The sequence below is a fragment of the Octopus bimaculoides genome, chromosome 9, assembly GCF_046866305.1.
Source record: "Octopus bimaculoides isolate indiv1 chromosome 9, ASM4686630v1, whole genome shotgun sequence".
In the NCBI taxonomy this organism is placed as follows: Eukaryota; Metazoa; Mollusca; class Cephalopoda; order Octopoda; family Octopodidae; genus Octopus; species Octopus bimaculoides.
This window is the reverse complement of record NC_142936.1, coordinates 44,145,219-44,160,358: the sequence shown is the minus strand read 5'-3', so window position 1 is coordinate 44,160,358 and position 15,140 is coordinate 44,145,219. Positions and strand designations below refer to the sequence as shown.

The 15,140-nt window shown below is 35.2% G+C and overlaps 1 protein-coding gene across 1 annotated transcript in view; it reads left to right on the top strand.

The window, feature by feature from the left end:
- The first annotated feature begins 498 nt into the window (after nt 1-498).
- The window catches only part of LOC149134072 (uncharacterized), a 52,037-nt gene continuing 37,395 nt past the window's right edge, over nt 499-15,140 (top strand). The window contains exon 1 of the mRNA XM_089357487.1: nt 499-1,504. Within this exon, the coding sequence (XP_089213613.1) occupies nt 1,433-1,504 (72 nt within the window). The 5' untranslated portion in view covers nt 499-1,432. The remainder of the gene's footprint in view (nt 1,505-15,140) is intronic.

Below are 15,140 nucleotides of genomic sequence, written 5' to 3'. Positions count from 1 at the left end.
TATGAATAATTATTATAGTAATATAAATTGAAGTCCTATATTTAGAAGATAATTTTTATGGGGAGGGCATTTGTCGATACAATCAATCGCAGCATATATTCCTATAAAATTACGTGTCCCCAAGGTGAAGGTTGACATACAGGAATTTGGAGAGAGAGAGAGAGAGAGAGACAGCTGGAGAAAAAAGAAAGAAGAGATGAATTTCTTAGTGATGAAGAGTAAAACAATGATAGAAAGAATGTGTTAGTGGTATGAAGGGCAGATAGTTTTGCAAGCGAAGTTCAGAAATACGCAAGAAATAGTTCAAGGAAAGAGAGAGCGATAGATTGAAATAAAGGAAAGAATGACAAAGATAGATAAAATAAAGTATGAGAGGTAAGGAGAGAGAGAGGAACAATAAGATTGAGAGAGAGAAAAGAGAATAAAGTATGTCTGAAATGTGGACACGTGTGATATTTTGAAATAAAGAGCAGGTAACTCTGTGGCGACGGTTATCAGAACTACGCAGAAACTACTTGAATGTCAGGAGTGAAAGTGGAAGACAAAATAGAAAGAGAGGAAGAAAGAGCTGTTTGGATAAACACATTTGAAATTTCTATGTGTGTGTGTGTGTGTGTGTGTGTGTGTTAATGAAACAAGAGCAGATAACTCTGCAGTAATCACTTCACCACAAGATAGTTAAATGCATCAACAGTTTTGCAGACGACATTTTGATGGACAGCTCATAGTTTTATTTGATTTATATATCGTTCTTTCAATAGTGTACAACATCATGTATAGATATGAAATATACGGAGAACCAAATGATAGCAAAACATAATATTCGAGCCTGTTTATCAATATAGTTATTTAACCATTTCCTTCAACACACATGTCATCTCATGTAAAAATGAAAGTAATGACAAGCGAGGAAGGCCCTATAAAAGACGTTTAACCTTAATGTTGCCTTTGATACTCAGTCAACCTGTATCTCTTTCCCTGTACACATAGACAAAAGTACCCACGTGTCTATACACACATATAGACATATGAACGTTACATACACACTCATTTCTAGTTCCATATCTGTTGATATGTAGTTTTATTACCTTTCACTCTTCATTGATTCTCCAGACGTCTGGTACCTTTTTTTTTTACTTCCTATATTTTATTTAACTTTAACACTCAACAGTTTTGTTCGTCTTATTCAGGATTAACAACCATACAACTAATTAATTTTTACTTTGCTTGTTAATATATTAAGAAACCCGAATTTCAATTTTTCCTCACATTTTTGTAACAGGAAAATATTTAGTATTATAAACCATTGTTATTAATCATTCGATATATACCTATATATAACAGAGAAAACAACTCGTATCGAAGTTGTCCTCCTGACATTAATAACACAATATAAAGTGTGGGATTATTTTGGTTGTATTCGTGTGAAACCATGTCGAAGACAGGGAACCAACAATACCGAGATTTTTCCAGCAATAATAATGCTCCAATTTATAACCCTCAAGTAAGTTCTACATTTTCCTTTCTGACATTTTGCATCTTTTTACTAAAATGTCATTCTTATTTTATTTGTTTCTTTTTCCTTTTATTCTTCGTAATATTTATGTAACTAACGAATACAAACTTGTTAACCGTAAAAAAAAATTACATGGTCCAATATACCACCCCACTTTTTTTTTTTTTTTTTTTTTTGTTAAAGACGGTAAGGTTTGACTTAAAGAGAGATTTTGTTGTTATTTCTAGCGGAAACTTCTGGGACGAAAATAGTCTTTAAGAAAATAAATAAACCTATGTGGGTTACGCTGAAATTAGGTTGGAACTAAAACAGACCCCATCTCACTCAGCTGTTCAGACAGTGGTTGTCAATTTTTTGGGAGATAAAACTATTTATTATATCAGTTACATTCATCCTTGCCGTCGTAGACATTTTACATTATACACACACATTTATATATACGACATACCTTATAGATTCAATATCACGTAGTTTTTTTCATAGAGCTTGTATACATGTCCATAACCTAATACATACGTATATGGCACATATATGTAAGTATCCTTACGATGTGTGTAAATATATATATGTCTATGTGTATCCTTATATTTATCCGATAAATGCATGTAAAGACGGAAGTAATAGTTATGAATAATTTAATGACAGGAAAACAAAAGTTCGTTGTTACTTTTTATGTTTGTTCTAAACATTCACGAATGTATGTTATAAGAATACATGTAGAGACAAGTATAGATACATCACATTTTTGATGTTTGTACGCTCTCAACATATGAATACGTGTTCGGGTCCGCGCTGCTTTAGTAGTACCTATATATAATACAAATAATGAGTATATCGTTGCAAAAAAAAACGTGGACAAAATGATAAACAAAGTACAGAAAACACACAGGCCACATAGAGAACATTTCCTTCATCAGCTGCCGCCATTCTAAAACTAAGTTTCGAAGAGTTAGGGCAATATATATATATATATATATATATATATATATGGAAAACCGAAAAGTTTTCGAATCTGTATGTAAACAACGAATGCCGGTACAAAACGGTAGGGACACCAGCAACAACGTGCAGATATCCCCGAATGTTTCTAAAATTTCTAAAGTATGTTGTTTTTTGTATTTATAAAAAAAAAAAATACTATAAAATGGTGAACAACTTTAGTTAATTACTAGCACCCTCATAACTTTAGACTGTGAAGTGTGGAATCTCCCGAATGCCTACAAAAATTCTGAGGTATGTTGTTTTTTAAACAACAGTGAATTAACTTTGGAGCAGAGGTTGCTGTTTACGTAGAGATTCGATGATAAATTTTCACAATCAAATAATACCGATTCGATAAGCTAATCCTGTGTCTATCTTTCTATCTTCAAGTGGGAGTATAAAAAAAAGAAAACAAAAAACGCCGCTTGTTATTACTTAGTAGAGGCACATAAACAGACGGTTCAAACACCTGATGTCACTCTAATAACATTTCCCTGACTTGTTGACATTTTAAATTACTGAAGTATTTATTCGTTGAGTATTTCAATCTTTCCACACGTCTCACCATAAACTTTGTTACCGTCAGCATTTTAAGAACGAACTCGGGTCAGCAAAGCGAGAATCTATGCATTCGTCTTTTTTTTTCTAACTGTTTGTGTTAATTTGAGGGAAATTTGGCTGCTTCTTGTATTTAACAGAGCCTTTCTTGCGTGAAACAAGAGGATATTAGGAAATAAAGTGGTCTGCGTTGGCAATTAATGGTACATATTTTTCAATAACAATAGAAATGGAGTTCAATAGTTATAAACGTAAAAACTCCATATGTACAGATGGACTATATGTACTCTGAACCTTTCCCCCTCTTATTTATTAATTTTTTTTTACGGAATCCCACGTTTTAGGCTATGGAGATTCCGATTCTGAAAAAAAAAATTTTGAAAAATTTCAACCTCCCCCACCAAGCAGGCTATTTACATGCTAGAAATAACAGCCAAATCTCACAAAACTAGTGTTAGGGTTAGGTTTACCCTGTGGATCTATATAAAAACCGGGGTGGGGTGGGGGAGAATCGAAATTTTGAAAATTTTTTTTCAGAATCGGTTTCTCCATGATCTGAAACAGGATTCCGTAAAAAAAAAAAAAAAATTTAAAAGTGGGGGGTATACCCAGATTACATATACTCCATCTCCACCATTTGGATTGTCCGCGTTTAGCTGTTATTTCTAGTCTAGCATATCAAGTTTCGTGGTGGGCACTCCACATGCTGTGATCCTTTTGCTGTTTCAATATAAATGTAAGCCGTTCATTTTCACATCTAAGTTCCGATGGGGCTATTCGTACGACCTGGACATGTAGAACACCATATCAAAAATGAAAGTCGCCAAAAAAAAAAAAATTTGGAGGGGGGGGGCAAAAAATTTTATAGGGGGAATCGCATGACCGTGATATGTAGAACACATTATCGAAAGCGAACATCGCCAAAATGAAAAAAATAAAAAAGTTACAGCGGTTTTCTCTCAGTATCTAATCCCAATGTGCACCAATGGTTAAATTAATAATAGCCCTCAATATTTGTATTCTTTATAATTTTTGTTATTGGACTGTGGCCATGCTGGAACGGGTTTAGTTTTTGTCGAACCAGTTATAGGGACGTAAACAAATCAACACCGGTTGTCGAGAGATTAGAGAGGTAACACAGACATACACATAACAAAACCGTTGTAGTACACTTTGACGATTGATATCTGGGCATCAGAAGCAACTGGAGACACGATAGTTTGACCAAAAGAACCGGCTATTGCAAACAAAAATAAATACCTATTAACATAATAGCAACGTTATATATAATTTACGACAAGCTTCCTCGCAGTTTTCGTCTATCAAATTTATTCACAAAGCATTAGTAAGTTTAAGGCGATAATAGAAGACACCTGTCCAAGGTGCCGCGCAATGAGACGGAACACCAAACCACGTCGTTGCAAAACGAGCTTAAACACGTGGGCAAGAATGGGTCAATTTGGCGGGCCGCATCGTGATAAAAAGAAAACGAGGAAATATCCCTTACTCGTTGCCTCTTATCAATTAACTTTTAGAAATCATTTCTGCATCTTTCATTAATTTATGTTTTAATGTTATTTCTAATTGAATTCTTTTAATTTAAACAAATGCATGCTTTTCCCTGGAAAAGTCACATTTCATTTAAATACTATAAAGTAATAAAAATATTTTACCAATATATTTTAAATCGATTAACTGAGTGTACATGACTTGTATAATTTAACATTACATATATGTGAAAAAAAAAGCAAACTTTTCAATATCATAATCAATGGAAGACGATGAAACAAATAATCTCACTCAATTATTGATAATATATGACATGCAGATTGAAAATGTCTTAACATCGTGGCATTCAGAAACCTGGTTTATCACCTCATCTTAACCCCTCATAACTTCTTAATACATGGGAATTCATACAATTAAAAAAGTTTTAAAAACATTTTTGGGCTAATGCAGTTTCTCACCTCTCCTTGAAAAATGCATTTAAAAAAGCTTTTTTTTTTTCGGATTCCTACGTTTTGTCGGATATTACGAATATGCAAAAAAAAAAATTTAATTCCCCCCCCCCAATTTAAATATTTGATTTTGCTTACTTTAAAGACCGTCTCGAATTGACGAACATATGCAAATCGGAATTAAATACAAACAAAAACATTGAAGTGAAAATAATTTGCGTTTTGTGTTTGCCTTAAATAATCGTAAATAATATAATATAAATTAAATATACACCATTTTATGAGAAACAAACATTAATATTTAATAATTAGAAGACGGTGTTACTGTTGTTTCTTTCCATCATCTAAAACATAGGGGAAAATATTTTCGAAAAAGTTCAAAATTTTAGATGGGAGGGGGGAGTAGTGGTGGTGGGGTTAATTTTTCTTTTTTTGCATATTCGTTATCTCCGACATCTAAAACGTAGGAATCTGAAAAAACTTATAAAAAAGAATGCATTTTTCAAGGAGAGGTGCGAAACTGCTTCAGTCCTAAATTTTTATGTCTCTCTATAAATCCTAAAAATTCCCACTATTTTTCGATTTAAAAAAAAAATCAGTTTAAAATACGGACAGTCTGAATTTTTTGCTTAAATCTCAGAAATGCCCCCTTAAGTGGATCATCATTCCATTAAATGTGTTTACGGGGAGAAAAATATTGAAAAGATCAATACATGTAAATGAAAACATGGAGAGTATCAGGTGGTCGTGCGTTGTGCTAAAACTAACGGTTAAATGTTATGAGGGGTTATATGGGGTGCTCAAACTAGAATTTTGGTTGACGAATATGCCAACCGATGCCACGAAGAGAGACTCGACCAGTCTTGTATTCCCGCCATCGGTCAACACAAGTTATTTCTCTCCCTCGATTCTTTTCTTCTCTCCACGTGCTTTTAAAATGAAAGTTTTTTTTGTACTGCTTAAGAAGAGTGGACCCGACGCGCACACGCGCTAGTCAGGAGACGAACGCGCAAGTCCGTGGCAACCGCGGTAAAAAAAAATAAGCCTCCACATGTATAAATGTGTAAACTGTTAATGGGGGGAGGGGATCTGTTTGTCTGTCGGTCTAATGTATCTATCTGTCGGTCTAATGTATCTATCTGTCGGTCTAATGTATCTATCTGTCTGTCTAATGTATCTATCTGTCTGTCTAATGTATCTATCTGTCTGTCTAATGTATCTATCTGTCTGTCTAATGTATCTATCTGTCTGTCTAATGTATCTATCTATCTGTCTGTCTAATGTATCTATCTGTCTGTCTAATGTATCTATCTGTCTGTCTAATGTATCTATCTGTCTGTCTAATGTGTCTGTCTGTCTGTCTAATGTATCTGTCTGTCTGTCTAATCTATCTATCTATCTATTTGTCTGTCTGTCTAATCTATCTGTTCATCTGTCGGTCTAATGTATCTATCTATCTGTCTGTCTGAATGTATCTGTCTGTCTGTCTGAATGTATCTGTCTGTCTGTCTGTCTAATGTATCTGTCTGTCTGTCTGTGTAATGTATCTGTCTGTCTGTCTGTCTAATGTATCTGTCTGTCTGTCTGTCTAATGTATCTGTCTGTCTGTCTGTCTAATGTATCTGTCTGTCTGTCTGTGTAATGTATCTGTCTGTCTGTCTGTGTAATGTATCTGTCTGTCTGTCTGTGTAATGTATCTGTCTGTCTGTCTGTGTAATGTATCTGTCTGTCTGTCTGTCTAATGTATCTGTCTGTCTGTCTGTCTAATGTATCTGTCTGTCTGTCTGTCTAATGTATCTGTCTGTCTGTCTGTCTAATGTATCTGTCTGTCTGTCTGTCTAATGTATCTGTCTGTCTGTCTGTCTAATGTATCTGTCTGTCTGTCTGTCTAATGTATCTGTCTGTCTGTCTGTCTAATGTATCTGTCTGTCTGTCTGTCTAATGTATCTATCTATCTATTTGTCTGTCTAATCTATATGTCTGTCTGTCTGTGTCTAATCTATGTATCTGTTTATCTTTCTTTCTTTCTTAGATAGATAGAGAGAGATAGATAAATAGATAGATAGATAGGCAAACAAACAGTACAGGACAAAATAGTACTTTTAGTGTTTGTGAATGATCGTTCTTCTGAAAGTCTGCTTTCCCTTATCAGAAAGTGTATAAAACCAGGAGCAACTATCCATTTTAATTGTTGGAGTGGATACAATGGGATGTTGAACCACAGTAATCCCATTTCAAAGTGAATCAGAAAGAAAACTTTGTGGATCCAGTATTTAAAGTACATACCAACTCAGTTGAATGTTACTGAAAAAATGCAAAAAGCAGATTTAAGAGTATAATAGGAGTCTACAACACCCACTCCCATTTATAATTTACATGTGGAGTGTTCTTCATCGTGGGTGCCACTGACTTGTGCATGTGTGTGAGTCCATCTACTGACTAGTGCAGGTGCGAGTGTCGGGTCCACTCTCCTTAAGTAGTACCGTTTTTTTTTTTTTTAAACTCAGTGAAATCAAAAATGTTAATATGGCATAACTACATAACTGTCACTCCTCACCTGGTGAATTTTTTGAAAGATACACATTTTTAGGAAAGAAATGGGATGGCAGTGTGTGTGTGTGTGTGTGTGTGTATATATATATATATACATACATACACATACATACATACATACATACATACAGAGAGAGAGAGAGAGAGGAGATGCCATCAATAATTCTATATTTGCATAAATACAATTTATCATGTAAAAATTTAAAAAAACTCCATCCAATATTCTGGAGCCTTAGTACTGTTCAGTTCTAGTGATTTCTCCAGTCTAAAACTTTTTGTGATCGTATTGAGTCAAAATTTTACCATTATGTTCCCAACTTTTTACAAGAATCCACAGGTTTTTGTTATCCTGGCCATTTTTTTTTTTTTTCCTATATGTTGTTTCTCCTCACTTATGAACTTTTTTTTTTTGCCACCTTCCTGTCTAAAATATTAATATAACTTTTCTATTTGTTGTTCAATGAAAATGGAAATTTTTACCATTTTTAAAATTCTAATTTGGCTTCAAAGAAAAAGTTTGAAACAAAAATTTAGTTGGCTCATGATATAAAAAGCTTTTTCTTCTTGAATAGGCCCAAAAGAGAAAACTATTCCTGTTTCATAGCTTTCTTCAATGGGGTATGAATTTGATCAATATCAGTCTTACACTAATTCAAAAAATGTTAATTTTTCTCACTGCTTGTCTTCCATTGTTTATACTTAGTTTGCATTTTGCTTGGGGTTATTTGAATTAGTGCTCCATGTAGGTGCACTAAAGTAGCATAGATACTCTTCTAGGGTTACTTCGATTCCAAATGTGTTTTTTGTGATGGTAGACCCCTGCCCCCGAGGACTTAGTATACAAACCAAGAAGCCATGTGAATGCAGGAATTTGCATTTGTTAGTATTGATACTGTATGTGCGTATGCACACACACACACACACACACACACACACACACACACACACACACACACACACACACACACACACACACACACACACACACACACACACACACACACACACACACACACACACACACACACACACACACACACACACACACACACACACACACACACACACACTTTCATTTTTAGTGGATTCAGACAGTTACCTGTGGCTAACTAAGATAAACAATGCTTATCAGTTTTTAGTTTGTGCAACCAAACACACATGCTTACAGACAACTCATTCATGATTACCTAGAAGAATTAGTGGCTAGTATTCAGTTAAACTATTTTTCAAAACTGCTTGAATTAGTTGAAAAATAGTTTGATTTAAATTTGATTAAGCTTTTACATAAATAGGCTTTAATTGTTAGCTATGAAAGATAAACGGTAAAAGAAATTGTTTGTAAACACAATTATTGCAAACCTTATCAAAAATGCTTGCAGTTTACAGAGTCTATAAAAAAATAGTAAAAGAGATCAAAACAAGAAAAAGAAATGAGTAAATAAATCGCCAAAATAAAGTGGTATTCACACTTCTTAAATTACATATCACACCAGGAGACACAGGTCTTCTAAAGTTTTGAGAGAACCTAAATTGCTCATAACAGTTCTGCAGGTGATTTGCAAGGCTGGTTTACTGGAACAGCCTGATATCTTTCAGATCTTTGTTTGATACTGTAGTGAGACGGGGTGGGTATCCTAACAAAATTGAATTTCATTGTCAGCAATCAACCCCCGTTTCCTATACCAATGTCACAAAGTCTTCAAAGACGAAAAATATAATTTACCATATTACGGTTATTTCGGGGTCTTATTTCATTTCATGGATGCAGTAACCCCTACTTCTGCTGCAGCATCAAGGATATGTGATGGAGCAAATTAGTTACTCACAATATCATTACATACAAGGCATTTGCCTCAAGCCCATCTTCTGTGAACATTTCCACTGGCTCATTTATTGACAAAATCTTTACTCCAGCGTAGGTTCCTTTAATAATTAGATTTATCTTGTTCTGGTAAGCAAAGCAGTCAGTATTTAGTTAACATGACATTCTATGAAAGAAAGCCTCCAAAGCCAGGGAGTTTTCCATACTGATACCTTCTCCTTCCCTTCTCATTTGCATCCTTTCTGATTCTCATTCTAAGTAAGTCACTTATGTTTTACCCTAGGCAAAATGTCAACCCAGTCAATGGGAAACTGTAGAAAGTAATACCTTAGATATTATTTGATCTCAAAGGGAATTAAAAATGTTTTGAATTCAAGCCCCCCACCTCTTCATTTGTAAAGCTTCATCCACCTTTTTATTCATCAAGGTTTTAGGTTTTGTGGTTGGTAAACCTTTAAAGATTCTATATGGAAAGATATCAAGACAGTGAAATTATTACTTTATGTTTGGTATGATTCTATTAAAAGAACTACTATTCAGATATTAAAAGTTACTGCCAAACTACTAGTTTCTACCCCCTTTTAAACAAGTTTACCTCCTTTTTGTATATCACATGCTGCATGTGATATACAGAAATTTAACACTTGCTATTATGGATTTAGTAAGAAACATAGTGTTATAAACATGACTGAAAATTACATGATTGTCCAACTTGTTAGACAAGGCTAGAACTTTCAAAAGATCATTCTCACTGTTTACTTGAGAAACTTTTGACATTTGATATTTCTGACATATTGGTCGTTTTTTTTTTTTTTTTTTTTTTTTCAAAAATATTATCTTTCTATATACATAGACAACAAAAATAAATGAGGCTAGGAATTAAAATTTTCCAACTGGTAACAGTAACTTGAAGAATTCTTCAGGCCAATATGATTGAATCTTATTGTATGTGTATGACATTGGCAAGTGTGTAAAAAAAAAAAAAAAAAAAAATACAGATTTCAGTATTTCTATTGCAGGTCCTAAAATGGAAATGAATTGTAAGAATATTTCTGATGCAGTCTTGTTTAAAAGCTGGTTTTTAGTTCACTTTAACTCTAATCTGCTGACTGTGGTTTTGAAGTTCTCTTTTTTGAAGTTCTCTTGCTAGTATTTTCAGTTTTAAAATCTATGTGACACCATTTGTTTCTCAGTTGACTTTGTATCCTTCCTATGTGGAGGATACAAAGGACTTGATAGTTATCTAATGATAAAGCATACAATTATACAGATTCTTTCAAAGCTTTAGGAACTGTGATATTTAATTTTTTTTGCATGTATAAAATCTGTTTCATGATTTTTGTTTTCATTGATCATGTTTTTTTGTTTCCCTATCAAATTGGTAGCATAGACTTATCTGAAAGAGTCTACTTTTGACTAAATCTTCCTTGTTTCAAAAAAAAAAAATATATATATATATATATATATAAATGTGCTGTGCGTGAGAAGACCCGGCAAGCCAAGTAAGATCGTTGCCAGTGCCCCTGGACTGGTTCTTGTGCGGGTGGCACATGAGATGCACCATTTTGAGCGTGGCCGTTGCCAGTACCGCCTGACTGGCTCCTGTAGGATTTTCGAGCGAGATCGTTGCCAGTGCCCCTGGACTGGCTTGTGCGGGTGGCACATAAAAGACACCATTTCGAGCGTGGCCGTTTTCGTGCGGGTGACACGTAAAAGCACCCACTACACTCTCTGAGTGGTTGGCGTTAGGAAGGGCATCCAGCTGTAGAAACTCTGCCAAATCAGACTGGAGCCTGGTGTTGCCATCCGGTTTCACCAGTCCTCAGTCAAATCGTCCAACCCATGCTAGCATGGAAAGCGGACGTTAAACGATGATGATGATGATGATGATGATATGTATATATATATATATATATATATATGTATATATATAGGCGCAGGAGTGGCTGTGTGGTAAGTAGCTTGCTTACCAACGACATGGTTCTGGGTTCAGTCCCACTGCGTGGTACCTTGGGCAAGTGTCTTCTACTATAGCCTTGGGCCGACCAAAGCCTTGTGAGTGGATTTGGTAGACGGAAACTGAAAAGAAGCCCGTCGTATATATGTATGTATATATATGTGTATGTATATGTTTGTGTGTCTGTGTTTGTACCCCCCAACATCACTTGATAACTGATGCTGATAGAATAAGTACTAGGCTTACAAAGAATAAGTCCTAGGGTCGATTTGCTCGACTAAAGGCGATGCTCCAGCATGGCCGCAATCAAATGACTGAAACAAGTAAAAGAGTAAAGAGTATATATATATATGATGATGATGATGATATCTATCTGATTATAATAGATGTTGGTATGCCCTAAAGAAAGCAATTAAAGTATAATTGGTTAGGTATAGTTAGGCTCTAGCAATAAATTGAAATTAGTTGGAGGGAAACCTAGTTAAGAAATTAGAAGAAGCACATAGAAATGGTATTGTGTCCAACATGCTAGCAGAGGTTGTCCCTTGACCAACACTTTAATACCAAACATGAAGGATGCGAAGTGGGAGGGGTGTGTCTGCATACACAGACGTCACTATCTTAATGTTGAGCCACAGGCATATCAACCTGGTCGGCATGACACTAAAAGGATCCAAAGCGGTAATGGGAGCAAAAATTAACTCTGAAAAGTCAGTGGGCTTGCGGTTTGGCACCTAGGGAGGCAGGCCCATGCCATCGAATAGCATCTCCATCATGGGACACTGGACTGACGGACGGGTTAAATTGCTTGGGTCTATCTCTCTCTCTCTCTCTCTCTCTCTCTCTTTCTCTCTCTCTCTCTTTCTCTCTCTCTCTCTCTCTCTCTCTCTTTCTCTTTCTCTTTCTCTCTCTCTCTCTCTCTCTCTATATATATATATATATATATGTCTGTCTGTCTGTCTGTCTGTCTGTCTGTCTGTCTGTCTGTCTGTCTGTCTGTCTGTCTCTCTCTCAATCTATCTCCCTTTCTCTCTCTCTATCTATCTGTGTCTCTATCTGTCTCTCTATCTGTATCTCTCTCTCTCTTTCTATCTCTCTCTCTCTCTCTCCATGTATGCATTTGTGTGTCTGTGTTTGTCTCCTCACCATCGCTTGACAACTGATGTTGGTGTGTTTATGTTCTCAAAACTTAGCAGTTTGGGAAACGAGACTGATAGAATGAGTACTAGGCTTACAAAGAATTAGTCCTGGGGTCAATTTGTATGACTAAAGGCGGTGCTCCAGCATGGTTGCAGTCATAATGACAAAGAATATACATATATATATATATATATATATATATATAGTTTCAGTCATTGGACTGTAGAATTAAGTGAAAGAATAAAAGTGAAACAATATTCACTTTTGACATGTAATACTAAACCAGTCTAAAAGATTGGTCCAGGCCTGCATTAGGTAAGAAGTTGAAATTTTTTTTGTGCATGACACTCCATGGACCCTAAGTAATGCATGTGTAAAATTTGAATGAAATCGGTTGGGTAGTTTTTGAGTTTTAGGGATTCACACATACATACAGACAGACACACATTCTCAGTTTTGTATATATAGATGACAGGCTTCTTTCAGTTTCAGTCTATCACATTCACTTCCAAGGCTTTGGTTGGCCTGACGCTATAGAAATCACTTGCCCAAGGTGCCATGTAGTGGGTCTGAGCCTGGAACCATGTGATTGTGAAGCAACCTTATTGCCACACCAAACCACCTATTTTGTATCTGATAAAATGAACAGAACCAGAAAATTAGAATTACAAGTGTAAAACAATAGATGTTTAGATTTAGCCAACTTTATGACTTTTTAAGCTTAGAGTTATTGTTATCATCAAAAACTTCATTAGCTAAGAGATGTATGTGTTCCATATATTGTGACATATCCATGCTAGCACCAGCATGGAAAATGAAGTAAAAGAATGATCATTATATTAACGTCCACTTTTCCATGCTTGCGTGGGTCAGACAGAATTGGCTGAGGCAGATTTTGTGACTGGATCCCTTTCTTGTTGCCAACCTTCACCTGTTTTGAAGTGCAGCAATATTTCCCCCATGGATTAGGTATGTTTTCACAAAAGTGCTTTGTGTGTGTGTCTCAACATCACACTAGTTGTAAACAAACATCTCTCATATAAGTAGTTTATTATAGACTAGCAGTATAACCCGACGTTGTTCGGGTGTGACTTATTATGCCATCTACGATAAGTCTTGCTAGGTGAAAATCAACTAAAAAACAAAACATTACAACGAAAAAACCTTTATGATGTAAATATGTTCATAATTCAAAAGACAATGAAATTAATAGGGAAAGTCTGAAGGCTGTTTTGCGTAACATTATTAAGTGTACGTAAATTTCATTCGTCTAATTGGCTATAGAAATGCTTGGGCAAAACAACTTTTTGCGCTGCCCTGACTATATATAGAAGGGTAATCCCTTTTAGCAGGAGCTAGGACGGCAATTTGTGATGAAGCTCTTGCTGGCGATCTGTTGCTACACCGTTTTGCCAGAATTCTATCAGATTGAGCAGAAGATGTTCATGCACCATTTTGCATTATGTTCAAAGTAGCTTCTGGAATGTGGTGAATTGCTGCAGTCTGTTGCTGTCATTTTAAACCAGCTGCTTTCTTTCCCCAGCAAACTCTCTTCTTTGGAGGCATAATCTATGTATATATTAAACAGAACAACAAAAGTTATAATAGATGGCAGGGTCGGTACTTTTCACATTTCTGTAATTTTTCAGATTAACACCCGCAGGATTGTCCAACATTAACCCTAACCCTGACCCTAAATCCGTAACCCTAACCCTAACACCCTAGTGAAAATCCTGGTATATTTACAAAACATTGATGAACATGAGTTATATTGTAGTCAATGATTGTGTGTACGTTCGCATGTATGCATTTGAGAGAGCGAGAGAGGAAGAGGGGGAGAAAGGAATAAAGAACGGGAGCAATGAAGAGAGAGGAAGGGAGAATGGAAGACAGTTATAAAATAGCAATGCGTGTGCGTGTTTATATAAGAAACACAGAAACTAAATCTTATATCTATAATGTTGATGTGTTTATGTGTATGTTGTCACAGATCACGTATGTGTGGTTGTGTGTGTTTTTACGTATCAATGTTATGAAAAATAGGTAAAGAATACTGAGAGGAAAGTTTAATCTATGACTTTGTATTACTTTCTCTCTCTCTCTCTCTTTTACTCTTACTCTCTATATTATATGTTGAACGCGTGATGGATGTGTAAGAATGCCGGTTCAGGTAGAAGGGAAGAAATATAAAAGTTGCTAGAAACAACAGCCAAATCTCCCTTAAATCACACAAAGTAAATGGAATTTTAAAAATCTATTTACTGCACTGGAAAGTTCACATCGAGAAAATTCCATTGATGTAAAAATTTTACGAAAAAGTGGAAAATGTGGATTTCTATAAACTTTTAAAAAGGCTTCACACAGACATACATATTCAGCTTTATATATTAAGATGATGGTAAATGTATATTTTCCTCTTTAAAATGATTTGGACTCATAATATTCTTTGTTAGTTCTGCAATTGAACTACTTGATACAAAATTATGTAAATGAGTAGGTTAGAAAAGATGCATGTTTGTAGATATAAATACATTACAAAGTTTATCTTTGATGACATGGTAAGGGTTGCTACTGTGTTAGTGTTCTTATTAAAAGTGGAGTTTTGGAGTAGCTGTCACTTGAAGTTGCATGGGAAGGAAAAGGGCAAAGATTGAG